The following is a 21674-nucleotide window of genomic DNA, read 5'->3' as shown; positions in this document are numbered from 1 at the left end:
AGTTTAAGCTCCATGTTGGATATAGAGATTACTTAAAAAAATAAAAGCTTTAGGGGCAACCAGGTGGCTCAGTCAGTTAAGCATCTGCCTTCCGCTCAGGTCATGATTCCAGGGTCCTAGGATTGAGCCCCACATCAGGCTTTTTGCTCAGTGGGGAGTCTGCTTCTCCCTAAGCTCCCTTCCCCCCCACCACTTGTGCTCTCTTTATCTTCTCTGTCAAATGAATGAATGAATGAATGAATGAATAAAATCTTTTTTAAAAATTGTCATAAGAGACAAAGTCATTATATAATAAGAAAGGACTCAATTTATCAAGAGGATATAACAATTATAAATATGTAGCCAGCAGTGGAGAACCCAAATATATACAGCAAACATTAACAGAAGTAAAGGGAGAATAGGTAGCAATAAAATAGTAGGAGACTTCAGTACTTCACTTCCAGCAACAGACAGATCATCCAGACAAGAACCAATAAAGAAACAGTGAATTTGAACAGTGCTACAGACCAAATGGACCTAACAGACACATACAGAACATTCTGTCCAAAAGCAACAGAATACACTATCTTTTCAAGCACATTTTGAACATTCTTCAGGTTAGATCATATGTTACATAACAAAACAAGTCAACAAACTAAGATTGAAATTATATAAGGTATCCAAACATGATGGTATGAAATTTAGAAATCCGTAATAGGAGGAAAATTCAGAACTATGTGAATGTCAACACACTCTTGAACAACCAGTAATTCAAACAAGAAATAAAAAAGGAAATTTTTTTTTAAAAAAACTTGAAACAAATGAAAATGAAACACAATATATCAAATACATGATGTGCAGCAAATGTAGTTCTAAAAGGAAAGTTTGTATTGATAAATACCTACATCGAGGAAAAAGACCAATCTCAAATAAACATCCTAACATTATAACTCAAGGAACTAGGGGAAAGAAAAGAACAAAATAAGACCAAAATTAGCAAAAGAAGGAAGTAATAAAGAGTAGAAATAAATAGAGATTAGAAATACAACAAAAAGATCAATAGAACTAAGTTATCTTCTTGTAAAGATTAAAAAAATTAACATACCTTTAGCTAGATTAAGAAAAAAGAAAGAAGACTAAATAAAATTAGAAAAGAGAGAGAAGACATTACAACTACAACCATGGAAATATGAAGGATCATGAAAGACTAATACGAAAAATTACATCACAATTAATTGGCTAACCTAGAAGATAAAGTCCTAGAAATATACGACCTTGGAAGTGTGAATCATAAGGAAATAGAAAAACTGAACAGACAGTAATGAGTAAGGAGATTGAACGAGTAATTAAAAATCCCAGAACTAAGGAAAGCCCTGGATGAGATGACTTTCTAAACATTTAAAGAAGAATTAATTCCAATCTTTCTCAAATTCTTCCAAAAAAGTGAAAAGGAGAGAGTACTTGCTAACTCATTTTCTGAGGCCAGCAATTCCCTAATACCAAAACCAGACAAGGACACTGTAAGAAATTTATAGGCTAGTATCTCTAATGAATACAGATGCGAAAATCCTCAACAAAATACTAGCAAACCAAATTCAACAGCACATTAACATGATCATATACCATGATTGGGTGGGCTCTATCTCTGGAATGCAAGGATATTTCAACAAATGCAAATCAACAATTGTGAAGCACATTAACAGAATGAAGAATAAAAATCGTATTTTATCATATGATATCATCTAGCACATAATTCAGCACACTTTTGTTATAAAAACTCTCAACAAATAGAAGGAATGTAGCTTAACATAATAAAGATCATACCTCCACAAATAGCATGGAGGACATGGGGACTTAGAGTGGAGAAGGGAGTTGGGGGAAATTGGAAGCGGAGGTGAACCATGAGAGACTATGGACTCTGAAAAACAATCTGAGGGTTTTGAAGGGACGGGGGGTGGGAGGTTGGGGTACCAGGTGGTGGGTATTATAGAGGGCACGGATTGCATGGAGCACGGGGTGTGGTGCAAAAATAATGAATACTGTTATGCTGGAAATAAATAAATAAATAAATAAATAAATAAATATCATACCTGACAAGTCCACAGGTACAGTCATGGTGAAAAGCTGAAAGATTTTCTTTTAAGATGAGAACAAGACAAGGAAGCTCACTCTTGCTGCTGGCGTTCAACAGAGTCCTATAAGGCCTGCCCAGATAATTAGGCAAGAAAAAAATTAAAAGTCATCTAAATCAGAAATGAAGAGGGGCGCCTATGTGGCTCAGGCGGGTAAAGCCTCTGCCTTTGGCTCGGGTCATGGTCCCAGGGTCCTGGGATCAAGCCCCGTATCAAGCTCCCCACCGAGCGGGGAGCCTGCTTCCCCCTTTCTTTCTCTCTGCTTGCCTCTCTGCCTACTTGTGATCTGTCTGTCAAATAAATAAATAAATCTTTTTTAAAAAACAGAAATGAAGAAGTAAAATTATCTCTTTTTGCAGTTGACATGATCTTACCTATGGAAAAACCTAAAAACTACACTGAAAAAACTGTTTCTATATACTAATGATGAACTATCTGAAAAAGGAATTAAGAAAACATCACAACAGCTTCAAAAAGGATAAGGTACTTAGGGATAAATTTAACCACTGAGGTGAAAGATATGTATAACGAAAATGATAAAACACTAATTAAAGAAATTAAAGAAGATATAAATAAATGGAAAGATATCCCATGTTCATGGATTATAAGAATTAATTTTGCTAGAATGTCCATACTGTTCTGAGCTATTTACAAATTCAATGCAATCCCTATCAAAATTATAATATAATTTTTCAAAGGAATAGAAAAAATCCTAAATTTCATATGGAACTAAAAACACCCTGAGTAGCCAAAACACTCTTGAGCAAGAATAACAAAGCTGTACACAGTACACTCTTCCTGACTTCAGATTATACTATAATATCATTAAAACACAGTAATCAAGACAGTGTGCCACTGGGATAAAAGCAGACACAGAGTAATGGAACAGAATAGAGCCCAGAGATAAACCGACATATATATGGTCAGCTAATCTTTGACAGGGGTGCCAAGATTACATAATGGAGAAAGGATTGTCTCTTCAAGACATGGTATTGGGAAAATTGGATATCTACATGTAGAATGAAACTGAACTCTTACACCATACACAAAAATCAACTCAAAATGAATTAGAAACTTAAATGTAAGGCTTGAAACTTTAAAACTCCTAGAAGAAAACACGGGTAAAAAGTTCTTTGACATTTGTCTTGGCAATGATCTTTTGGATGTGATACTAATAACACAAGCAAAAGAACCAAAAATAAGCAAATGGGATTACATCAAATCAAACAGCTTCTGCACAGCAAAGGAACCACAAACGAATGAAAACACAGCTTTCATAAGAGAAAGTATTTGCAAACCATACATATCTGATAAGGATTAATATTCAAAATGTGTAAGGAATTCATACTACTTAATCACACACACAAAAATAACCCAATTTAAAAATAAAGGACCTGAATAGACATTTCTTCAAAGAGGACTCAGAGAAGGCCAACAGGTGCATGAAAAGTGCTCAACATCACTCATCATCAGAGACATGCAGATTAAAACTGCAATGATGTATCACCTCACGTCAGTAAGGATGACTTTAATAAAAATTAAATAACAAGTATTGATGAGGATGAGAAGTGGGAATCCTTGTACATTGTTGTACAAATGTGAAATGGTGCAGCCCCAATAGAAAATGGTATGGGATTTCCACAAAAAATTAAAAATAATACTGCATATTACCCCACAATCTCCCTTCAGGTGTGTATCCAAAGGAATTTAAATCAGAATCGGATGTCTATCCAAAGGAACTGAAATCAGAATCAGAGATACCTGCACTCCCTTGTTCATTACAACATTATTTGCAATAGCTAGGATATAGGAAACAATCCGAGTGTCCATCAATGGATGAATGGATTGAAAAAATGTGACATGTACATACAACAGAAAAGTAGTCTGCCATTTACAACATGAATGGACCTGGAGGTCATTATACCAACTAAAATAAGCCAGACTAATATGGTATGATGCTGCTTTTATGTGGAATCTAAAATAGCCTCATAAAAGCAGAGAGTAGAATGGTGGATGCTGAAGGCTGGTGGGTAGGGGAAATGGAGAGGTGAAAGGTTAAAAGGTACAAAGTTTCAGTTATGCAAGATCAATCCTGCAGATCTACTATACAAAGCACAGTGCCTATAGCCAATACTGTTACGTACGCTTAACATTTTCTAACAGAGTAGGTCTTACATTAAATGTTCCTACCACTGAAAAATAAACACATGCTAAATGTGGCAGGAGAAGTTTGGGAGGTGATGTGTATATTTATGGCCCTGTTGGTGGTGATGGTTTCACAGATGTATACTTATCCCAAATGGCTCGTGTTGTTTACTTGAAATATATATAGCTTTTTATGTGTCAGTCATACCTCAATAAGTTGCTCTAAGCAATGAAGAACCAAATAAAAATTATAGAACTTAAAATATAATAAATTGGATCATTATTATTATACTTTGCATCAGAATAGACCTTTAAAAATTAAAAATTCATGAGCATTAAATTTGGGTTAGGCATGATACCAGGAGCTCGCTTGATTTGTCTCATTTGGTTTTCACAAAAATCCCTGTAAGAAAGGTGTCGTCACCATTTTATAGATGAAGAAGTGAAAAAGAAAAAGAGATTGAATAGCTTGCCCGAGGTTGTGACACTGGAAACTTTAATCCAGTTTCCTCTGATTCTTAAACCTGTGCTTCTCGGCACTCAACTAAACCGATTACAGTGCTCCATGGGTGTAGTAATTCTCTTTCAACTTCCTAACTGCCCATTTTAGCAAGTTCATAATATCTAGCCTGACTTCAGAGGCTGCACTACCCCCGCAGAAATGTGTTTTTAGAACAAAATGTATTTTATCCAACCTTTTGAACTCTGAGTTCTGTAGCTGTCAATTTCTTTTAACTCTACTTATGAAACTTTTGTTTTAAATATTTATACTTTTTGCTTACTATGTGCATTCAATTTGCTAATACTTTTAATGACAATTAAGTGATGGTATCATCTATTTTCTGGGCAAAAAACTAGTCAGAATCAGAGAAAATTTACCCCTAAGTTATCCTGGGCAAATTCATTTTATTTTACTGTATTGTATTGTATTACGTTGTATTGTATTGTAGTGGAGCAACTTCATTTTAAAACCACCTGAATTTGAAGAAAATTAGCTTTAAGACCTTAGAATCTCATAGCTATACCAGTTGATTTTTGCCTCTCTCTGTGTTGGAGAACAATATAATAGAAATTGTGTTACCTCCTCAGTTGATATTAGACAATGTTGTTTCTTTCTCCCTGGTCTATATTCTAACATGTATCATTTGTACTTGTTCCTTTTTTTTCTGGCCTTGAGAAATTAGTTTATTTGGTCAGCGGTAGTGATGAATATCCTGAGTATTTGTGCCTGCCTTTCATCCTCATAGAAACAAAATCATCAACATTTTAAGTCATTAGCTTTTAAAAGTTTCTGTAGAGACTATTAGACATATTCCATAATTTCAACAAATGCATTTCATCATTTATCATGTTTTTCAGTGCCATTTGGCCAAAATACCAGTATTTTCTTAAGAATAAAAGATGTTTGGGGCACCTGGGTGGCTCAGTGGGTTAAGCCTCTGCCTTCAGCTCAGATCATGATCTCAGGGTCCTGGGATTGAGGCCCATCGGGTTCTCTGCTCGGCAGGGAGCCTGCTTCCCCCTCTCTCTCTGCCTGCCTCTGCCTACTTGTGATCTCTCTCTCTGTCAAATGAATAAATAAAATCTTTTAAAAAAGAGAGAGAATAAAAGATGTTCATTTCATTCTTACACTGTGCAAGTTTAGACTACCTACGTATTAAAGACTGAAAAGGAGTAGCTTCTTTTCTTCTTTATTTTTAAGATTTTTAAATTTTATTTATTTGACAGAGAGATCACAAGTAGGGAGAGAGGCAGGCAGAGAGAGAGGGGGAAGCAAGCTCCCTGCCTAGCTGAGAGACCGATGCGGGGCTCGATCCCAGGACCCTGAGATCATGACCTGAGCTGAAGGCAGCAGCTTAACCCACTGAGCCACCCAGGTGCCTCAGGAATAGCTTATTTTCATAAAGTCAAATAACAGTGAGAACAAACCGTACTGAGTGGACTGGGAAACAGTGAGGGGCGGGGCGGGGAGGTGTTGCTCTTTCTACGTGACCCGCGTGTGATGCGAGGCACCTGTCCCAGGATAGCTCTTGTCGCCTCAGGGCCCAAGGCTGAATCGCAAGACAGGAAGCATTTATTTTTCTAGCTCCTTCCCATTTCCTCACTGACCCCCCTTTCTCTGCGCCTCCTTTGAGGCCTCTCATAGGATCTGACGGTGGCGGCCATTGAGAGCCTCCCCGCTGCCTGTTGTTTTGGGGAGGCAGACCCCTTAGACCATCTCTTCCATGAATGCTTCCAAATAGGAGGTCTCCACCCAGTCCCACAAGTAATTCTTTGTCTTTTGAAGATAGATGAAGAGACTTAGAATTTAGTCTCCCTGCTCAGATATGATTTATCCGTGTCATCTTTTCTAGGTCATGGTAGGAAATTGAGAATATAGTTGGCTTATAAGATAATTGAGACTAAAATCTAAAACACAGTAGGCCTCGTCAAGGGGTAGGTTAGTTGCATTAGAGAACTGTCTCTAATTTTGGCCTAGCTGAGGGCTTATACCTAGAGAAGGGCTTCTCCTGGGAGCTATTGTCTGTTTCTGGCAACTTCGCTTTTCAGGATTGGAGAAAGGTTGTCAGTGATTTGACACTCTTCCTGAAATACTGCTGACCTCTGTGTTGTTGGTGTTTATTTATGTCTGGGCGTACAGCACTGAAGGGGCTATTTCACTTTTGCTATTTTGCTGAAATTTGTCATGCTTCCCAACATTTTCATGTCATGTCACAGAGAGAAAATGATAATCAGTACTTGGGAATGAGAAGGAATTTAGAGCTTAGAGGAGGCTGCTCAAGGTTGGAAGGACTGACCTGGGACTCTGGCCCCTCCTGGCTGCCCTGAGGGTGCAGTGGGACACTGGTTGGGAAGCTACCAATATGTAAGTCGAGACAACTCAGTTATAACCTTAGGGCCCAAACTGGCCACCGCCTAGGATCTTGTGGAGCATGGCCCATTATTTTCAGCAGAACAGGGTAGTCAGAGAAGCAAGAACCAAATCTGCAGCTTGGGTATGAGAAGATGAACACACGGTTGATACAAGATGATGATCTAGTAGAACAAGCAGAACCGGAGTTGGTGATTAGCAGTCATCATCTAGACTCAGAATTGGGGCCAGATGGGAGAATCCATGATGCAGGTAGGGACCCCAGTTAGAGAGCGAAGCTCAGTAATAGAGAATAACTCAGGATGAGGAGCACATAAAGGACTGGCCAGGTGGTATCTGCCAAGTGCAGCCCCACTTCTGGGTTGGGGTTGAGATGCAGAAATCCTGTCCTGGGAAGGAATCAAGAAGAAAATGGGAACATAGGGCTTCTGTCCCAGTAGGGCCCCCAAATTCTAGCTGTGGCAGCAGACAAGGCATTTAAGAGCAAGGACAGAGGCATGTGCCTCTTTAGGAGATCTGGAGCCCACGAGACTGCCTAGACTCATGAACAGAGCATGGCACAGCTGTCAGCACTGGACACTGCTTCCGGTGGGAACCTTTGAACCCTACAGTGAACAACAGGGTTTAGCAAATTATCTTTGGCCTCGGATCAGTATTGGTCCTGGGAATGTCAGGAAACTCACCAACCTGTGCACAAAAGGAAGGAAAATTCAAAGGCTGAGGGCCCTCCTGGGCAGGACACACAAAGCAGCGATTCAGCCTCAGCTGCCAGGTTCTGCTGCCTCTAGCCCTCCACCATTGCAGCTTGAAGGCAGTCAGGAATGCTCCTCTTAAAAGGAGTACAGGACGTTTTCCTAAAGAAAAAAACATGTATACTGATAAAATTTAATTTACTTTTCTGTTTATTCTCAGATATTAATATTATGCTTAAATAATCTGAAAAGCAAAACTAGTTATTTTATTTTATTTTATTTTTAAAGATTTTATTTATTTATTTGTTAGAAGGAGAGAGAGAACAAGTAGAGGGAGTGGCAGGCAGAGGGAGAAGCAGGCTTCCCGCTGAGCAGGGAGCCAGATGCAGGGCTCGACCCCAGGACCCTGGATCATGACCTGAACCAAAGGCAGACGCTCAACTGACTAAGCCACCCAGGTGTCCTAAAACTAGTATTTTTTAATTGTCATCGTTTTTATGTTTCTATTTATGAAGAAGACTATTAGGACCACGGTTTTAGATCTGTTAGAAGATCCTTTTAAAAACTTGTCTGCAACTATCTGGTACTTTTTGCTTTGCTTAGTGTTTACCCTCTGTTCATATGCCTTGGTGCTGTTGGTGAGCTTGTAGCTGACATTCTTTACCAACTATTTGGTCAAACTATATGAAATTCAGATAGTCAACTGCCTTTGTCTTTTAGAAACTACACTTTCGGGGCGCCTGGGTGGCTTAGTGGGTTAAAGCCTCTGCCTTCGTCTCAGGTCATGATCCCAGAGTCTGGGATCGAGCCTCACATCAGGCTCTCTGCTCAGTGGGGAGCCTGCTTCCCTCTTTCTCTTTGCCTGCCTCTCTGCCTACTTGTGATCTCTGTCTGTCAAATAAATAAATAAAATCTTTAAAAAAAAAAAAAAGATTTATTCTTCTCCTACCCACTTAATGAATACTGTTATGCTGGAAATAAAAAAAAAAAAAAAAAAGAAACTACACTTTCATATGGGTCAGCTGACTAGTTTCTGCTCTCTCTTCCTCCTTTTCCTGCACATAGCAAACACCCCCTTCACTAAGGAAGGCCAGGAAAATAGTCCGCTCAATCAAAGAAGCCGCGTCTTCCACACAATACTGCTGCTCAGGGCTTCCCCTTCAGCCCACAGTTTCTACACCTGCTATCATGGTCCTAATGAGCTCAAATTTGAATGTATTACTTTCCCATCAGTCAGAGGCTGACATTTTGCCTTGACCAACAGAGCGTTAGGCTATAGAAATTTCAGCTTATGTCAAGAGTTTTCTAATGAGACTTTATCTTCAGAACCTCCTTTCCTCCTCAATATTTAGCTAAACCACAATAAGTTTTAAAAAGCTTTGTCATGGGTCTTGAAACATGGGTCTGGAAACAAGTCCCACATTGGACTTCCTGTTCAGTGGGAGTCTGCTTCTCCCTCTCCCTCTGCTGATCCCCCTGCTCCTGCTCTCTCGCACTCTCCCTCTCAATTAAATAAATACAATCTTTCAAAAAAAGAAATATTTTTTTAAAAAAATAAAAGTTTTTATCACACACACCCCGGACAATCAACTCAGTGGGTTTTTAACTGTAGACACACGCACAAGCACATGAGTAAGGTTCTGCATTTGCAGAAAGGCAGGCCAAAGCCAGGGATCCCGTATCATTCACACAACTGTGTTCTCTCCAAAGAGCACAAGTAAGCATGGTGTCGCAGTACAGAAATGGGTTCATGGCACAGTAGCAGGTTGGAAAGGGTGCAGACTGCTCTAGCTGAGATGTTAACATCCCCTCTTCTCTTGTACTTCCGTGTCCCATCACCATCATCTCTCGAGTTCTTCACCATAGCAGGCCACACCTGGTTTTGCCATTTAATATGTTCTTTTGCACTTCACACTTCATTCCGATCCGTGTAGCCTGGAGGCGGGGTGTCACCGGGCCTGCCTGGTGGAATCAGGATGTGTGGCACCCTGACGACACTCCCGGTGTTCCATTCTTCACCTCTGGAGACACGGAGGGGCTGCAATGGAATTAGGAAGCAACAGGCAAGGGACAAAATGATTAGAGGGACTGACTGATGAGTGAAGTTTGAGGGAACCCACATTTCTTTCCACTGAAGCAAGTCCCGAACAGGAGCGTCTGTGACTGCTGTCTACACTGCTGGACGAATAAGGCTGGGGGACAGAGCATCAGTGCCGTGCAGCACGAATCAGGTTGGGGGATAATGCGAAATTAAGAAAATTCATTACCTTAATACGTCATTTAAAAGTCTCAATTTGAGAATATGTATTAGATGGATAGCAGAGCTTCTGAATCATAGTATCTTAATGAAAACTTATTTGTGCTTGAAATAAACACTTCCTAGTTTCTCTTAGGATAGCCTCATGCTTTCAACTTTTACCAGCAGAGAGTTCTTTCTAGAATTTCCCTTAGATCTTGTATGCTGCAGCTTCAACAGTTACTGCCTCTGCGCTGTTATTGGAAACAGTTCTTTATCACATCTTAGCTTCTCACACAGGACTGTAGTGGCTGCGGGCATACTCTAGCCATTAGTCACAGCGAACAGGGTGCTGTTCTCCCCTGTAAACACCTGCCTCAGCTTCTCTTTGCACAAGAATTATACCACACTTCTTTCCTGTTTCTTCTTTCGGTGATGTGAAAAACCTCACATGGTGCTAATTATTAAGTGATCTATTTTGAGGCTTCACAAGAGAGTGCCAAGCAACTTTGGGAAGGTGGCTTATCCTGTGTGTGACTGTTTTCTTACCTGCACAATAACTTTATTAATATTATCTTTGAGTATTTAGTAATAAATGTAGAAATAATTTATGTTAAATCTTGATTTTTAGTGGTCATCTAGTACACACTCAGTAGTGATAGCTTTTTTGGTTTTATTATTATAAATTATATTTATAAATATATGTTAACTTCTTCACTGGGTTTCTCTAAAATTCTTATGATGTAGCAGATGCTCAGCTAATGGATTATTGAATCAGTAACTGAATAAACCAATAAATCAGCACCAAGTATTACAGATTACCGAACATGCATATAGAGAGGACTCTCTTGTGTGTAGCAAAGGCTGCTTATCCTCTCTACTGCCCGCTCAGATTCACTCTGTCTTGTTGGGCAGGCTGATGTCATCCAGAAGATCAATTCTAGATATAGGTTAATACTAAAGACCTTCTGGGGTTAGATTGTATATGGGCTGTCCTTGGAAAACTCCATCTGCTTGAAAATAAAGGAAGGGGGCACTTGGGTGGCTCAGTGGGTAAAGCCTCCACCCTTGGCTCAGGTCATGATCTCAGGGTCCTGGGATCAAGCCCCGCACTGGGCTCTCTGCTCAGTGGGGAGCCTGCTCTCCACCACCACCTCTGCCTGCTGCTCTGCCTACTTGTGATCTCTCTATCTCTGTCAGATAAATAAAATCTTAAAAAAATAAAATAAAATAAAGGATGAACTGCATTGGTCCCTGATTTTTATCATGCCATTAAAATTTAAAAAAAGAAAATGTTCATGCATCCAAAAAGAATTTATTATGCATCATAGTCAGCAAATATACAGTAAATTGGAAGCAAATTCCTCAAAAAGACCAGACTGCCTAGATACCGATGCATTTGACTCTGTGCTTCCCTAGATGGAGAGGATGATAACACTATGATAATAGTAACAACTACTGTGTTGGGGTGTGTGTGTGTGTTTGTGTGTGTGTGTGAGATTTGTCATGGTCCCAGCACCCCTTGGAACTGAATCTGATTTTCCCATGTAACTGGAGAGAAACAGAAGCTTGAGAATGAAATACTTTCCCCGGTTGCCTGCAGCTGACCATCACCCCTGGGCTTTCCCTGAGAGTGGTTCCCTCACTCCTCTAAGAAACAGCAGAGGTTTGGGGCTTCTTTGGAGACAGGGATGCAGGCACAGAAATCCGATGGAGACTACCAGTCTGTAGAAAGAATCAGATCATGTGTCCCAGTAGCTCATTGCCAGTTAGGCTCCAAACATCCAAGATGGAGGATTCAGTCTTTGCTCTGGTCTCTGCCTTTCATCTCAGGTGTTCCTTCACATTCAAACACAACACTTTCTAGCAGGTTTCAGGAGGATTAAGCAGAAATACAGATACAGTATTTCTAGATACATGAACGTTGAGAAAGAAAAGCATACTATTCTCTGATAATGGTGAATATTTTTCATGGCCCATAGTATCTGGTGATGTAGGTAATCAAATCAGGGCATACATATCAGAAGATACAAACTTTGAATCAAGTGTTTATATAACATTTCCATTGCTCTTCCAGAAGCACATTATTACATTATTCTTAGATGTTTAGGTTTCCAAAATAGTAAAAACTGGATGTCTATAGCAGATGACTATACCTTTCATTCTCTGGAACCAGTGTCTGTGATCTGGAACTTGAGAGTTCTTTGAAGGGCAGTATGAAAGGAAGCTTATTAGGGTGCCCTCAGTGGAAGGAGAAGGCCTCCCTCCAGTTCTTAAAATTTGGATGTCAGTCTGTCTCTGTGGTGGTGGATTCCCGGTCAACTGACAACTGTACGCTCGTTTTTATACAAACCAGTGCTTTTGGCTGCCCGTATTCAGACATGAACCTGAAAAAGGAGGCAACTCTTCATGATCGTCTGAGAGAACAAACACAGGCAAATTTGGAACCCGACTCTTCACATTCGAAACCGAAGAACCTCTGTGGCTTGAACTTCAATGGAAAACATGAAATGGTGAACAGTCAGCCCAGGTAAGGAACTTTTGAAAATGTAAACCGGAAAGCGAACCATGTAGAAGAGTAAAAGAACAACATTTTTAATAATAATATCTAGTTCCTTGTGTTTCTTTGAAATGGTTGTTCACTGGCTCATGGGATTCATCTAAGGTTTAGTCTTCATTTAAAAAAATACTTTTTATGTCTTTGTTTTCAAAAATTTAGATTCACGTCTTTCTAGATGTACATGTTACACATGAGCAATAAGAAAGCGCATCTCATCTATAAAATTCCCTAAGATTCGCTTTTGCCTTGAAAACATCTTTGTTCTGTGGGATGGTTTCAGAGATGGACTCTTTAGGACGTGGAGTACAGCATCCGCTCCATCCTACCAGGATTTCCTGTCCTGCCTGATATCTGCCTTGTCCTTGTTAATCCAGGTGCCCCTGCAATGTGATTTCTTCTAACTCGGAACAATTTCCCTGTTGATTCATTGGTAACACGTGATCCTTTGGTTCTTAAATGTGAACTTACCGCTTGAAGCAACAATTTCCAGTTTTCATTTACATGTTACTGTTTTCTAGGGAGCTGCAAATGCAACCTTATTTTTTATATGTTTTAACCTATGGCAGGAATTATAAACATAGAAAAATCTGACATTCAGGAAATAGTGGGAGACCAGACAGAGGGGGAGACAAGAAAGGCTGGTCAGAGAAGCGAGAAGCGGGTGTTTTTCAGACCATGCTGCAGGCGGAGGCACTCCTGTTCAAGCCCTTTAGAGACTGCAGACTCCCTGAGCTCTGAAGGAACGGTTACCTGAGGGGGGCTGCGGTTTCTTCCCAACCTCCAGAGCCTTGCCCTTTTCACTCAGTCCTAGGTGGAAGGAAGAAGCAGGTGCCTCTCATCATGTGGGAGTCTGAGCTTCCACTGAAACAACTTTCTGCCCCTTTATGCCTTCAGTCCCAGCGAGGCTGCTGCTTCCCTCTCAACCTGTTCATTGGGAGAGTTTGGTGCGAAGTGTGGGTTTTGTTTGTTTTGTTTTTTCAAGCAAATGTTGGTATAGCGTATTTGGGTGGCATTTCCTTCTTGTTGAGTAGTTGATTTTGCTTCTGCACACCTCTGTGCAGATTACCTCTCCTTTACTGCACCATCTATTTCCTGTAGATACGCATGCCTATTTTCGTAGCTGTGTCGTGCATTTTTTATTATTTGTTAGACGCCCACTTCTCTTGTTGAAACTTCACAGGGTCTAGCTGTTCTTTACTGCCTCTTTCCCACCCACACTGTTTACAACTGTAAGTAGTTGAGAGCTCCAGCATCCTTTCTTTCCGTGTCCTAGTTGAGGGAGAACTTTTTCCTTTCCTTTTTAAAAAACTGTTTTCCAAGGAATGGTGTTTATTTATCCCAGAATTATAGAGATCAGTACATCCTTTTGCTCATATTCTTTCTGTTCTGTTACCTTTTTATTTCCCAAATAAAAACTTAGCTCGTGTCTCTTGTAAACATTTTAGACATTCATCCTCAGTGTCAAAAGTCAGAGAGACAAAACAGATCTTTGAACCGCTTCCAAAAAAAAAAAAACACACAAACTGTTAAACCGCCACATTCTCTGAGGCTAGCTAAGACTTTCTTTTCAGCAAACACAGATATATGGCCTCTTCTCTCTTGAACTCCTCTTTGGAACTTACTCTTTTCTTTCTTTTTTTTTTTTTTTTAAGATTTTATTTATTTATTTGACAGATCACAGGTAGTCAGAGAGGCAGACAGAGAGAGAGGAAGGGAAGCAGTCTCCCTGCTGAGCAGAGAGTCCCTTGTGGGGCTTGATCACAGGACCCTGGGATCATGACCTGAGCCGAAAGCAGAGGCTTTAACCCACTTAGCCACCCAGGCGCCCCGGAACTTACTCTTTTCAATACATTATTCTATGCTTTACCATTTTGAAGGGGATTTACACTGAAATAGATCAGATAAGCATAATTACTACAGATAGAAAGAAGAAGTAGAGAACGTTAGTTGATTACCACGTAGAAAAATGACACATGACCCTACCCTGTGGAATCCTATTTCATGTACGCCCAGTGTTGTGTAAATAATGGGGCGAGGGGAGGGGAGTCATACCGTGCACATCTTGAATTCCTTCTTAAGCCTTCTTTTGTTTTCCAGTCTCAAGACCAAAGCCCTCCTTGTGCTCCAATCCCAGTCCACTTCTTTTCATTTAATCAGCTCTCATGACAATGCTTGCACAGTATTGGCTGGAGTGCCCACTTTGATTCTACCCCAATCTCTATGACGTCCTGCTCATGGTCTAGAATTCCAGGGAGGGGGAAGAACAGAGCAAAGAAATCATCAAGGAATCATATGTAACACTAATTCTGAGCAGAAAAAAATATATTTTAATTCTCTTTACAGTTTACTTGTTGTGGTTTACTGAGGCTGAGTTTGCTCTAACCCAAATCATTGCTCTTAAAAATCACAAGACAGTAGATATAGGTGGAGGATATTTAAATTCGATCTTTCTTCTATCTGTTGGCTGGCTCACGTCCAAGGATAAGAATGGGGGATAAATTAGTGAAAATGAGAGTTACAGTTTCCATCCCCCTCCCATCCATCCATCCATCCATCCACAAATACATCACTGAGCTACCGACAGGCCTTCTGTAATTGCTTATACCAGCAACACTTGTCACTTTAGAATCTCAGACTTCTGACAACTCAAGTGCAAAATGTAAAATTAATTCTCGACATTTTTCCCAAATCAATTAGATGCTGTCCAGAAATTTAGGGAATTTTGTCTTTTTCCTAACTGCATCCCAGTTTTGTAATTATTTTTTAGAAGTGTATTTGTTTCCATATTAATCTTGGTAGAGGGAGTTATTATTAGTAAACCATTTGATTATGTTCACATTTTCTGAATAGAAGGTCAAGTTTTAAAATTGAGTAGATTATATACTACTAGATGTTTACAAGATTCACATTCATGGAAGTAATATTATATGTTAACACAACTCTTAAAGACCCAGTCTCACAATAGGCCCTCATTACTGAAAGACTATCATTTTCCCTTTATGCTAATAGAGTGAGAAGTATTACATTCCTGGTGCATTAAGTACAGGCAAATGATCTTGAACTTGAGATTCTTTCATTTAGGTATATACTTACTCTAGAGGAAAGGGGATATTTTTGACAGTTTATAGTTTGCACATACATTACCTTTGAAGCTTCCCATAATCTTGTGATTTAGGCAAAAGAGATATTATTGTGAGCATAGTATTGCCATTTATAGGTGAGGAAATTGAGATCCTTAATAATAACTGATTTGGGACCCAAATATAGGTGTTCTGTTTCAATCCGGCATAGTCCTGTTTCAGTAAACTAATAATAGTAACACTAGAAGTATCAGTAATAATAACTATCTAATATTAATATCACCCACACTTTGGGCCACAAAACACTGTGTTAAACAGTCTGTATGCATCATGTTAGTTTAATTTTATCCTTACAACAACCCTATGTATAGTAATTCTTATTTTGATTTTATAATGTGGACACTGCAGGTTCAGGAGATTGGGCAGAGTTGGCAGGATCGCACAGACAATTAGTAAGAAAGTTAGGATTTGGGTCTAGAATGGCCTGACTCCAAATCTTACACACATTTCAACTACGTTAGACTAGCAAAAGAATGTCAGCTTAACGCTCTGAAGGGTTTGGCTGAATTTATGTCCAGATGACTTTCTACTGTGTCTGTGATTTTCAGGGTCATCTTGTGATGCATTTATTTCTTATTTCTTGAAAACAGAACTATTGGAAGGGAAGAATCTTACCATGATTTCCCCCAAACTATTTATTTTTATTTATAGTATATATAATACAATATCTTCTATCTTGAACACATTTCATTATAATAAACTAAAGGCCTCTCTCTGCAACGTGGGAGTAAAATTATACTCATTAAAATAGTTTCATCATATCGAAATTACTTTGAAATGCAACTCTCCCCTCACCCCTTATTATCTGTTAGCTGGCTTCCCTGGGTCTGAGTGGAGCATTTTCGTTCCAGCATTTCCCAGCCACCTAAGTATTCTTTAATAACTTCTTTTGCCTCCCCAAAGCGGCTTAACATATTCTAATTTACATAATTTGTAGAACACCATTGTTAATATTCAGTCATATTCATACTCATTGCTATTAAGAAAAACCTAAGAAGGACACCTCAGTGGCTTAGTCATTTAAGCATCTGACTCTTGACTTTAGCTCAGGTTATGATCCCAGGGTCATGAGATCAAGCCCCCATTAGGCTCCGTGCTGCTGAGCATGAAGCTGCTTAGGATTCTCTCCCTTCCTCTGCCCCTCCTCCATGCACGCTTCCTCTCTCTCAAAAAAAAAAAAAAAAACCTAAGAAAATGCCTAGTAAATCTCATTTTTCTTTCCCCTAATGCCTTCTATATTATAAATTTTATGAACTTCCCTAAGGCCTATACTGATAATAAAAATGGCTGAGGAAGCTATGGTAATCAGAGAGAATGGCATGTAGTGAAATAGTTCCTTAATGATCCTCATAATAAATTGTGCTGCCGTGAACCAGCTAGTTTATTTCCACTACTCAAATTAGCTGCCCCATAAATACCTGCTATGGGGTCCATTCTCAGAATTAAAACAGTGTTAGTCTGTTGTTTCCTATATTAACCTTCCTAGTCATTACATAGGTTTTCCTTAATCCATCAATGTTTTTCTTACAACTTCCCACATAAATTCTCTGCTTGGGGAGATAAAGCCCACTCAGTGTCCCACTCACTCCCTATAATCACCCACAATATTGTTTTTATTCCTGGGCCAGTGCCTTTGTTCCCATTCTTCCTACTTTATCTACTCCCACCTGCATTTTCTCCCTTCTCAGAGGCTCAGCTGTATCCTTAACGTTTTCTGCAGCAGTTCCAGCCCATATGAGTTTCTTGATGTCAGAGACCGCATCGTACACATTTCTGTATTCCTGACACTTCGTATAATGCCTGATGCTCAGTAGGCACTCAACCAATTAAATAGGTTTTGAGCAGCTTCTTTGTGCCAGGGACTTGGTAGGTTTGAGGATATGGATCCAATAAGAGATAGTCCCATTCCTTGTTCTTAACACTCCTCACTCCTTTATGCTTTGGTCTATACTACACATCAACAGCTTGTTTGTCTGTGTCTACATGGGCCTTCTTAGAGCTTACTTTATATGTATGCCTTATTTTCTCAAAAGAACAGGAAGCTGCTACAGTGTATGAACCAGTTTTCATTAAGCTTTTGTTTTTTTCCTCATTCCTGGTCACATTATAGGTTCTTAGTAAATCTTAGTTGATTGGTTCAGGTGTATTCATTAGTTTGTGTCTTAAAGTCTCAATTTCCTCATCTGTGAGATGAATATAATGTATGAGGTGTATATCTTGAATATAGATATATAGAAAGTATGACTGGGCCTGACCCATAATAGAAACTATTGATATCTTTTCCATTTTTATAAAAACTGTTGAATTTAATGTCTTGCAACTGGGCCAGTTCTAATTTTGTATGTACGACACACATTTGCCCCCAAAATAGAAATTTAAACCTTTATTTAGTCTGAACTCTTCCTCTGCATCTGAAATGCAGTTACATCGCTTAATCAAGTGAGCAGTGGTCAAATGTCAGGATTTTTCCTGGACACCCAGGAAACCTTCTGTACAGATTGTGGCTAGACAGGAAACCTCCCACGATCCAGACAAACTCCCTCCTTCTCCACACCTCCAGGCACACTCTGAGGGACCTCTAGTGGGTTATGACAATCCTGGGGTTTGTAGTGGAAAGGGACTCCAAAGATCATGTAGTCCTGCTTCTTCAACAGAGAAATAAGATTACCAGAGCCAAAGAATTGAGTTCCCTATTGACACTGTCATGAATGGTCACTCGAAGCCCTCTGACTTCTGGGTCATTGCTCTGCTCACTCTTCCATACCTCTTCCTCCTCTAGACTCAAGATTAGGTCAGAATAGAACTGGATTATGGTAGATGAATGCCTGAATGACACTTAGCCTTGCAGAATTGGGATCCTGACTATAGCTACTTCCTGAAATTGGATTCATTCATTCATTCATTCACTTATTCAACATTTACCCTTTGAACAAATACTTACAAAAGTTGTATTCCAAACTCTAGTGATACAGCTAGAACAAAGCAGACAAAAATCCTTGTCTTCAGTAAGCTTTCACTTGGTGGTAAGAACATGGCCCAAGCTAGTAAAGTGGCGGGCTGAGGTCTTGAACTCAGGCAGGAAGAGTTGGCAGAAGGCATGTTGATTCACTCATTGCATCAACATTTATTTGTTCAGCAAATGCATGTGGAGCTTCTACTGTGGCTGAGTGGTATGGCAGGTGCCAAGCATATGGCAGGGAACACAACTGCCCCATCCCTGCATGGAGTATACTGTCAGGAAGAGGAGGGGAGGAGAGCAAACAGAAGTAAACCATAGGCTGTTTGGTGGCTAAGTGCCACCAAAGTAACAAGAGAGTGAACAGGCAACATTTGCAAAGTTTCCAGCAGTTTCCTATCCTAACCTCCTAAAGACCATAAGCAGATCCACGCCATTAGGGCAAAAGGGGAGGGGGGGTTCTGTTGAATAGTGTGAAAATTGAGAATGGAGTTGTGTCAAGATCAGCTCAGGAACGTAGACAGTGACGGTGCTAGGGAAAAAGGACTTGGCCCTCATGGGATTCCTCATGCCTTGCTTCCTGTGGCGCCTCGTAATAGTCTGGTGGTTTGTAAACAAATTTACACTTCTGCTGAAATGTTATAAAATACTCAATGTATGCCTTAAAAAGATCTTTAAAAATATTTCTCTGAGCTGGTTCTCATGAGGCATTTTATAATTTATTGTGGATCTCTGGATTTCTGGAATCCTGCCTTGGCCCAGCCTCTTAGTAATTAAATGCTTCAGAACAGTGTGTGCTAAGATGTCCACGGTTCCTTGCATAAAGGAATACTGGTGTTCCCGCACACCAGAAAAACAGAACTTTGTTGCCCAAGCACCAGTGGGCATTTGTTCTCAGCTACATCCTTGATCTGGTTTTAAAACAGTTATTTTTCACTCATTGCAAATAGTAAAATGGGGACATTTAACATGATTTTTTCTCATAACTAAAGCAATTTTTTGTATTATAGGAAAATTAGAAAATACAGGAGAGTAAAGAGAAAAAATTAAAAATTAAAAATTAATAATACTCAGCCTTTTTCTGGTTAAATAACCTAACATATAGGCTTATAAAAATATGATAAAATTCCCACTGCAATAACTCAGGTAATAGAGAAGTTTTTAGAAACATACTTTCTCACTCCCCACTTCTCAGTGCCTCCTGAGGTTACTTGTATTTTACACTTTTTCTGTGTTTATGTATGCATATGGATATTCAGATATACATTCATTTTTAAAAAAAATATTATAGTAATTTTATGCTAATGTTTCTCTCAAGGTTGGCTTATCTCACTCTGGATAGATTAGGATGCAATCATATTGAGTGTAGGGGAAAGAGGCTGCGTTCCTGATAGGTTAACATGTCAGTGACGTTTTAAAGGACGCTGACATTAAATGCTGAATCTTTAATAAAATGCACACATATTTTTATCCCAAGGTTACAACGGCACTCTGAACAAGGCACCTGAACAAGGCACAGGAAGTCAGCATTTGTGGCCACAAGAAAAATAATCTGGTCTTGGACTTTTACTTTCATATGGCAAAGTTTTAAAGACTTAAAACAACTAAGTCTGCTCACAAAGAAAAAGAAAAAACAGATTTTCCTTGTCTCTTATGGACTGCCATGTAAAAATATTGTTTGCTGGCTTAACGTCTGACAATAAGAGATACTAGCTTAAAAATATGATTTACTTATTTAAAAGTATGTCATGGGTAATTTGTCATATTCACACAAATGGGTCCAATGCATTGTTTTAAATAACATATCATTTTTCATAGCGTAGACATACTCTATCCAACTAACTCCCCAATCAACAGATGCTCAGGTTGTTTCCAGTATTTTTCCTCTTTAAATAATGCTGCAATAAACATTTTTATATGTATGTCATTTATTGATGGTTGATAATGCAGTAGTTTTTAAAAGTTGAATTACATTTTATTTATAAACTAAACCTACTGTATGAATCTGTCCTTAGATTGGTCTCATAGGTTCTTGAGTTATTTTATGTTACTATAACTAAATTCGCATATACAAACACACATACACACAAGTGTACACACACACACGCACACACACACACACACACAGAATCCATATATACGTGTGTAGAAAGCCCTTGTAGTCCTCATGACACATCCCCAGCATGCTCATCTCACCTCATCACACACCGCACCTAGCGTGCATCATTCCCCCACCAGCCCGCCACCTGCCAGTGTTTCTGCAATGCTCCATCTTCACGCTTCCCTTAGTGAAATTGGAGGCCTGCACAAACCCCTCTCCTCCTGAAAGGTTTTTCTGATCTCACTGGCCTTTTAAGCAGAAAATCCACTCCTACTTTGTCATACTAAAGCAGTTTCTCATCTCTACCTGGAGCCCTTTTCTCAATCTGCTTTGTGTGAAAGCTGGCACTGCACCCATCTGTATCTTCTGGTAGATTCTGAGTCTCTTGGTGGCAGATACCATTTTGGCTGAATGTAATATTACCTGCATGTAGGTAAAGCTACATGAATGAGTTTGAATGAATTGAATGTAATACCTGCTTGTAGGGAAACCTTAAGGAAATACTGATTGGACCTGGGCAATACGTTTAAAAAATAAAAAGTCAGAGCTCAATATTTGCCTTTGAAGCCCTATTATAAGTGATAACTAACTATAGTTACTAAGGCAATTTTGTGAAAAGGTAGTAAGTAAAACCATCACATGTCATATGTATATTTTTGGCTTTAGGAAACTTTTCCTTTATTGCAAGCCTTTTCTCTAAAGGGCCAGAGAGTAAATATTTTAGGCTCAGCCAGTCTTAGGATCTCTACTGGTTCCTCAGCTTGCCCAGTGTAGTGGGAAAGCAGCTGTGGACAGTAAGTAATGAATGAGCAAGGCTGTGTTCTACTACAGTTCCATTCACAGAAGCAGGTGATGGGCAGG

At 39.4% G+C, this 21674-nt stretch overlaps 1 protein-coding gene across 7 annotated transcripts in view; it reads left to right on the top strand.

Annotated features, from left to right (window-relative positions):
• Positions 1 to 21674, top strand: part of L3MBTL4 (L3MBTL histone methyl-lysine binding protein 4) — a 453724-nt gene that overhangs the window by 326393 nt on the left and 105657 nt on the right. For all 7 annotated transcript variants that reach the window (XM_032309584.1, XM_032309585.1, XM_032309583.1 and 4 more), the window contains one exon: positions 12413 to 12586. In XM_032309584.1, coding sequence (XP_032165475.1) covers positions 12413 to 12586 — 174 coding nt within the window. The remainder of the gene's footprint in view (positions 1 to 12412; positions 12587 to 21674) is intronic.

Source organism: Mustela erminea, chromosome 13 (genome assembly GCF_009829155.1).
Source record: "Mustela erminea isolate mMusErm1 chromosome 13, mMusErm1.Pri, whole genome shotgun sequence".
In the NCBI taxonomy this organism is placed as follows: Eukaryota; Metazoa; Chordata; class Mammalia; order Carnivora; family Mustelidae; genus Mustela; species Mustela erminea.
The sequence above is the reverse complement of the archived record's forward strand: the minus strand, read 5'-3'. Positions and strand labels throughout refer to the sequence as shown.